This window comes from Acipenser ruthenus, chromosome 31, assembly GCF_902713425.1.
Source record: "Acipenser ruthenus chromosome 31, fAciRut3.2 maternal haplotype, whole genome shotgun sequence".
NCBI lineage: Eukaryota > Metazoa > Chordata > Actinopteri > Acipenseriformes > Acipenseridae > Acipenser > Acipenser ruthenus.
The window spans coordinates 5582243-5589515 of record NC_081219.1 but is presented as its reverse complement, the minus strand read 5'-3'; the positions used below and the strand labels follow the sequence as shown (position 1 = coordinate 5589515).

The 7273-nt window shown below is 50.1% G+C and overlaps 1 protein-coding gene across 2 annotated transcripts; it reads right to left on the bottom strand.

Annotated features, from left to right (window-relative positions):
- Nucleotides 1-1412: 1412 nt before the first annotated feature.
- Nucleotides 1413-6485, bottom strand: LOC131702907 (zinc finger and SCAN domain-containing protein 29-like). Of its 2 annotated transcripts, none has more exons than XM_059005445.1 (2): nt 5505-6485; nt 1413-1675 (listed from the first exon to the last, which is right to left on the bottom strand). In XM_059005445.1, exons 1-2 carry the CDS (start codon nt 6358-6360, stop codon nt 1668-1670), a joined length of 864 nt encoding a protein of 287 aa, XP_058861428.1. In that variant the 5' UTR covers nt 6361-6485; the 3' UTR covers nt 1413-1667. The 2 variants fall into 2 exon arrangements, with proteins under 2 accessions (XP_058861428.1, XP_058861427.1); XM_059005444.1 differs by lacking the exon at nt 1413-1675 and adding an exon at nt 4978-5074.
- Between the last annotated feature and the right edge of the window lie 788 nt (nt 6486-7273).

Genomic DNA, 7273 nt, shown 5'->3' with positions numbered 1-7273 from the left:
CTCTCCAAAAAGAACACGGCAGTGTCTCAACAGAGGGCTCTGGTCACATCAGCAAGGTGAGTCAAGAGGGCAAGTGGAGACGAGGTACCAAACACGATAACACATGGGCTTGCCCAAACACGCTAATACATACAGAATTATTCAAATATGTTTGAAACTTTACTTTGCAATTTCTGTGCCTTTTATATACACTTTACACTGTACCGTGTTCTGAATTCAGGCACACAGCATAAAATAAAACTCAATTGTGACAGTGATTATTTATTTATTTATTTATTTATTTATTTATTTATGTTTGTTGAAATCAATTTATTGGTCCTGTTTTTTTACTATTTAATGTATTCACAATGTGGTTTATTTACAATTGTGTATGTATTTATTTAATATTTTATGTATTTTTAAATATTTATTTATTTAGTTATTTACTTATTTGACCTCAAGAGGTTAAAGCTCATTCTGGTTATGGTTTTATTATTGGAGAACTGTTTGGTTGACAGAGGTCAATAGTTATTTACATTCACAGGTATACACTTCATGGCGAAGTGAATACATACATAATTATTAAAATATGTTTGTAATTTTACTTAGTAATTCTTTGTAATTTCTGTGCCTTTTATATTCCAGCATGTTCTGAATTATGTAAATAGTTACTGGAAAAAAAGGGTTTTCATATGGAGACGACTACATCTCTTGTGGGGACATCCCTTTATCTGCAGCACCATCTTTGGGACCCGAAGCACTGAAATGGGATAGTAGAAGGATACATTGTTCTTGGGAAACTTTTTTTAAGAAACATTTTTAACTTTTTTTCTGCCAATTCTGTACCTTTTTACATTTTACCATGTTCTGAATTCTGAAAACAGTTTGAAAATATCTGGCTATCTGACGCATGATTGATCCTGCAGGGAGGTCGGGAGCCCCGTGGAATCCGCCTGTCAATCATGGCAAAGACATAGAGAGGTTGGGTGAGGGTGTGTTGCGTCTTTCTCTCTCTCTGAGTGGTCAGACGGGTCTTGTTGAAGAAACGACAGCAGGAGCTGGGTTCGTAACCCCTGGAGTAAACAGAACAGGCATGTCAGTGTCTGGAACGAGAAAAGGGGCAATCAAGCCCAGCAGAGAAAGGAAGCCACCATAAAGCATTATTTACATACCTGAGTGGGACGTTGGGGGTTTAGCTGGGAAAGTCTGGGCAACCCTGTGAGTGATAGTGAGGGAACAGCAAAGCATAACTGAAACCCGAGCCGCACCGGAGAGCGGAGGCTGCGGGACACTGAAAGAAGCAGGCGGTTTTACCATAAGGCTTGGGGGGGTTAAACCACTGAGTGGATTGTGTAGGTATGTGGCAAAGTGGGTGGTAGGGGGAACAGGTGTAGCAGTGATGCGGTGCAGGAATGACGGGCAGACAACTGTAATCCAGAAAATAAGCTTTTATTTTCCCTCCTGGTCTAGTGACCACAAATAATAAGCCCCGGCAATACACAACGATGTGTAAAGCTCGGGGCTGAAGAACACAGGTTGCAGTCCTGATAAAGGAAACAAAAACACGGTCACCCGTCTCGGGTGCGTGCAGTCGTGATGGTGGTGCGTGAATATACTTTATTCCGTGACAGTTCGTGAAGTGGTGATCCGGCTTGTGCTGGCCCAAGGCGACAGCTCCGGATGTGCGTTTAGCTGTCTAGTGATTTCAAAAGACACAGACAGTTAGTTTACAGAGACGAACAAACACAAACCCACACACACACAACTCTTTGCAGAGTAATACAGGGATTACGTCCTTCTCGGTCCTTGGCTTAACCCAAACGAAGGAAAAGAACAGCGTTACCCTGGCCCCTATATGTAATCCCGCATGATATCTAGGTAAACGGTTGCAGCTGCCTTATTACTTGCAGCTGCCCCTTGTTTACCTGTCAAATCAATACGGTCTTACAACAGAGTCTCGCTTCCTTCCAGGCTGACCCACTTTCCGGTCCCGGAAACGAACTGTCAGGCCAGCCCTTCCAGATACTTCTCCTCCCGTTCTTTAGCGCCCTCACAGGTCGGGAGGAAGATTTATCACCAGAACTCATTGTATTTCTGTCACATATCCCACCGCTCAGAGTGGAGCCGAAGGAACACTCGGCTAAATCTACCTTTCCCATTGCTCCCCCCTCCCGGGAAAAATAATCAGCATTTTGGTGGTCTTTCCCCGCACGGTGTATCATATGGTACATGAAGGGCTGCAATGCCAGATACCACCGAGTTATCCGGGCATTGCTGTCCTTCATGGTGCTTAACCACTGGAGTGGGGCGTGGTCTGTGACAAGATCAAATGAGTGTCCCAGCAGGTAGTATCGTAAAGAGTGAGTAGCCCATTTAATGGCCAAACACTCTTTTTCGACTACGGAGTAGTTACGCTCCCGAGGTAACATTTTTTTGCTCAGGTACAATATCGGGTGTTCTACTCCAGCTACTTTTTGGGACAAGACTGCACCCAAACCTACATCCGAGGCGTCGGTGTGGAGGATGAATCTCTTGGTGAAATCTGGGGTAATAAGAGTGGGGGCCTGGCAAAGTTTACGCTTAATCGTATCAAACGCCCCCTGACACTCAGCTGACCATTTAATTAAATTTGGAGCACTCTTTTTGGTGAGGTCGACTAACGGGTTAACCACTGTGGCGTACTCGGGGATGAAGCGGCGGTAATAACCGGCTAAGCCCAGTAGTGACCTCACCTGAGTCTTGGTTTTGGGGATCGCTGCATCAACCAAAGCCTGGATTTTGGTGACCACAGGTTTCACCCTTCCATTTCCCATTACAAATCCCAAATATTGAGTCTCTGTTTTGGCAAACGCACATTTTCTCAAGTTAGCTGTCAGCCGGGCTGCCCTTAGAGACTGAAGAACGGCTGCAACCCTAGCCAAATGCTCTCGCCAGGTGGAGCTGTAAATCACCACGTCATCAATATACGCTGCTGCATATTCATGATGTGGGCGTAAAACCTGGTCCATCAGTCTCTGAAAGGCAGCGGGCGCACCATGTAGCCCAAACGGCATGGTTTTAAAGTGGAACAGCCCCTCTGGTGTTGAAAATGCGGTTTTCTCTCTGGAGCTGCGGGTTAGAGGGATTTGCCAGTATCCCTTCGTCAGGTCCAGAGTGGAAATAAACCTCGCTTTTCCCAGTCTGTCTAAAAGTTCGTCGACCCGAGGCATGGGATACGCATCGAACTTGGCAATAGCATTCACCTTTCTGAAATCTACGCAGAAGCGGTTGGTGCCGTCCTTCTTAGCCACTATTACAATAGGACTGCACCACTCGCTCCTGGAAGGTTCAATCACTCCAAGCTCGAGCATATCCCGTACCTCTTTGCGAACGCCACTTCGTCGACTTTCCGGGATCCGGTACGGTCTCTCTCGCACTGTGACACCTGGGGGAGAGATAATGTCATATTCAACTAAGTTCGTCCTGCCGGGCACATCAGAAAAAACATCGCTGAACTCCTCAATAAGCTTACGCAGCTCTCTTTGCTGATCCGGAACTAATTGTTCCCCCATTGAAATCGTTCTTGTGCTCGGGGTCTCTGGACAGGGACCTAAATCATCCTCCATATTGCCTGGGGCTATAAATAAGACCTCTCTTGCCTGCCAGGGCTTCAACAAATTAATGTGGTAGATTTCACGTTCATTCCGGCGATCGGGCTGTCTAATTTCATAATTTACTTTCCCTATAGCCCGAATCACCTCATACGGCCCCTGCCATTTAGCACACAGTTTTGACTCTGATGAGGGAAGTAGCAGCATTACCTTGTCCCCTGGTCGAAAGGTTCGAATCCGTGCATTTTTGTTATAATGCTGCTCTTGTCGGTGCTGAGCCGATCTGAGGTTGTCTTGGGCCAAACGACCGACCAAATCCAGGCGATCTCTGAGTAGGAGCACATACTTCACTACATTTTTAGACGAGCCTTTGTGCTCCTCCCACCCCTCTCTCAGCAAGGTCGAGAATGCCGCGAGGCTGCCGGCCGTACAGGAGCTCAAAGGGGGAGAACCCAGTTGAACTCTGCGGCACCTCTCTCACTGCAAAAAGGAGGTAGGGGAGAAGTGATGCCCAATGTTTCTGCTCTTGTGTCACAAATCGCCTCAGCATCGACTTTAAGGTCTGATTAAAACGTTCCACCAGACCGTCCGATTGTGGATGATAAACGGACGTCCTGATGGGACGTATTTTTAATATTTTGTACACCTGCTGTAACGTATTGGACAAAAAATTAGTTCCGTGATCGGTCAAAATCTCCTTGGGGATCCCTACTCTGGCCATAATCTGGGCTAACTCGGTGGCTATTGCAGCGGCACTAGTGGACCTCAATGGAACTGCCTCCGGGTATCGCGTTGCATAATCCACCACTACTAAAATGTGCGTATACCCGGAGTCAGAAGGTAGCAAAGGGCCGACTATGTCCATTGCAATGCGCTCGAAAGGAGTGGAAATAATCGGCAGTGGGACCAAAGGGGCGGGGCGCACTCGACCCGGCGCTACTCGCTGGCAGTCTGGGCAGGTGGCTACATATTTCGACACATCAGTATGAAGACCTACCCAATAGAATCGAGCCAATATTCGCTCCCTCGTCTTCTCGGCTCCGAGGTGCCCCGCAAAAGGGATATCATGCGCCAGCCTCATGACCTCCAGCCGACAAGACGGGGGAACCAATAATTGTGTTACAGGCTGTCCTGTGCCCGCGGCTAGGTTTACCCTATACAGTAATTGCCCCTTGATACTGAAATGTGGATATACTAGCGCCCCAGCGCCGTCAACATCCTTACCTTCAATGGACCGGACCTGTCCCCAAGCGTGCACCAGTGACGGGTCGTTTTGTTGGCCCCACACTAGGTCCGCGCTTGAGTACCACGGGTCCGGTACATTGAGAGGGGCTGGAATAACATCTGCTCTAGTCGGTCCAGTAACCTCGCTCTCTCGGTCACACTGCGTTCCCACTCCCTTCGACTGGCGTTTGTTACCATTGCAGCACTCTCCCACCAGACCCCAGCCTTGTCTCAACAACGCTCCCTCCCATTTTGCGGTCCGTCTCTCCTTATTCGTTTTTCTAGGACGGAAAAGAGGGGAAAACATTTCAGTGTGAAAAGGAAACACATCACCAATTCGTTCCTTTTTTTTTTTTTCTGCCACGTTTACGTGTGTGGCTGAGACTGCCATTTCTTTCATCAATTCTTTGAATTTTGGCCAGTCTCGGCCCAGAATAACTGGGTGTGGCAACCTTTCCGCCACCCCGACTACAAGGTGACGTTTTATCGGTCCTACCGATAAATATACTTTTAATGTGGGGTATGCCGCCGTGTCTCCATGGATACAGGAGATGGCCACCTGACCTCGTGGCCGCCACGACACACCGCCCAGGAGAGCTGTCCTAATCAAGGTTTGCTCACACCCTGTGTCCACTAACGCGTGGGTTTTCACATTCCCTAACACCACATTAATCAGACAAGGCCCCTCCCGACCATTTTCCCCCCGCTTACCAGTCTCAGGTGCCCAATTGCACGCGGCCACGTCACACTCCATGGCAGCGGGGCATGACCTGGCCAGATGTCCCGGCTGGTGGCACCTAAAACAGATAGGAGGGACAGAGGGGGCATGGGTTAGAAATCTGTCCCGCTGCTGGTATGGCAACGGGGCAGGGGCAGCACCTCTACCCCAGCTGGGGGCCAACCTTGGTCTCCATGGGGGGGAGGCAAGGGGGCCCAATGGGGTCGGTGCTCTGGGAGGTCTGGGTCCCTGGAACGAGGGGGGTGGTGGTGATGATGTTGGAGGAGAGGGAGAGAGAGCGCGGCTGCTTCGAAGGGCAGGGGCGGACAGGATCCCAATCCGGGCAGAGGTCAGGGAATCCTCAAAATCTTCGGCCAATTTGACCGCCTCCTCCAGGGTGTCGGGGTTGTGGCGCCGTATCCACGCCTGGGTTTCGGCGCCGACCACATGGCAGAACTGTTCTACCACAATGGCTTCCCCCATCTGCTGGGCGGTCTTCTTCCCGGGGGTCAGCCAATGCACCATGTGGTCGCACAACCTCTCCGCAACCACCCTGGGGCGTGTCTCCGGGGCTCTCCGGTATTCCCGAAACCGCGCCCGGTGGGTCTCGGTAGTAATATTGAGCCGGCGGAGGATAGCCTGCTTGACTAGGTCATACTCGGTGGCGTGCTGGTCGCTCATAGCCTGGTAAGCTGCCTGAGCCTCCCCAATCAGGCAGGGTCCCAGCTGGCTGGCCCAGAACTCCCGCGGCCAAGCCGCCGCGGTAGCCAGCCGCTCGAATGCCACCAAGTACGCCTCCGGGTCATCCTCCGCCGACATCTTCATCGCCCGTGCCTTCGGGGGCGACATCACCGGTATTGTCGTCGGGGTCGCTACTGCAGCCACGGCCAGTCCTACCCGTTCAATGAGCGCTGTATAGCGCTCCTCCCTCCTTCTCTCCTCTGCGTCCCGTCTGCTCTCCAGTGCCTGCAGCAGCTCCGCCAGCGCATTGCGGTCCATGATCCCACTCTGACACCACGTGTGGCAAAGTGGGTGGTAGGGGGAACAGGTGTAGCAGTGATGCGGTGCAGGAATGACGGGCAGACAACTGTAATCCAGAAAATAAGCTTTTATTTTCCCTCCTGGTCTAGTGACCACAAATAATAAGCCCCGGCAATACACAACGATGTGTAAAGCTCGGGGCTGAAGAACACAGGTTGCAGTCCTGATAAAGGAAACAAAAACACGGTCACCCGTCTCGGGTGCGTGCAGTCGTGATGGTGGTGCGTGAATATACTTTATTCCGTGACAGTTCGTGAAGTGGTGATCCGGCTTGTGCTGGCCCAAGGCGACAGCTCCGGATGTGCGTTTAGCTGTCTAGTGATTTCAAAAGACACAGACAGTTAGTTTACAGAGACGAACAAACACAAACCCACACACACACAACTCTTTGCAGAGTAATACAGGGATTACGTCCTTCTCGGTCCTTGGCTTAACCCAAACGAAGGAAAAGAACAGCGTTACCCTGGCCCCTATATGTAATCCCGCATGATATCTAGGTAAACGGTTGCAGCTGCCTTATTACTTGCAGCTGCCCCTTGTTTACCTGTCAAATCAATACGGTCTTACAACAGAGTCTCGCTTCCTTCCAGGCTGACCCACTTTCCGGTCCCGGAAACGAACTGTCAGGCCAGCCCTTCCAGATACTTCTCCTCCCGTTCTTTAGCGCCCTCACAGGTCGGGAGGAAGATTTATCACCAGAACTCATTGTATTTCTGTCACA

Excerpts from the sequence above, each read along its gene's own strand:
- LOC131702907 (XM_059005444.1), bottom strand. The coding sequence starts at position 6,360 with ATGTCGCCCCCGAAGGCACGGGCGATGAAGATGTCGGCGGAGGATGAC. Across the intron at positions 5,075-5,504 it reads CAATTGGGCACCTGAGACTG|AAAAACGAATAAGGAGAGAC; the intron begins GTAAGCGGGGGG and ends TTTCCGTCCTAG.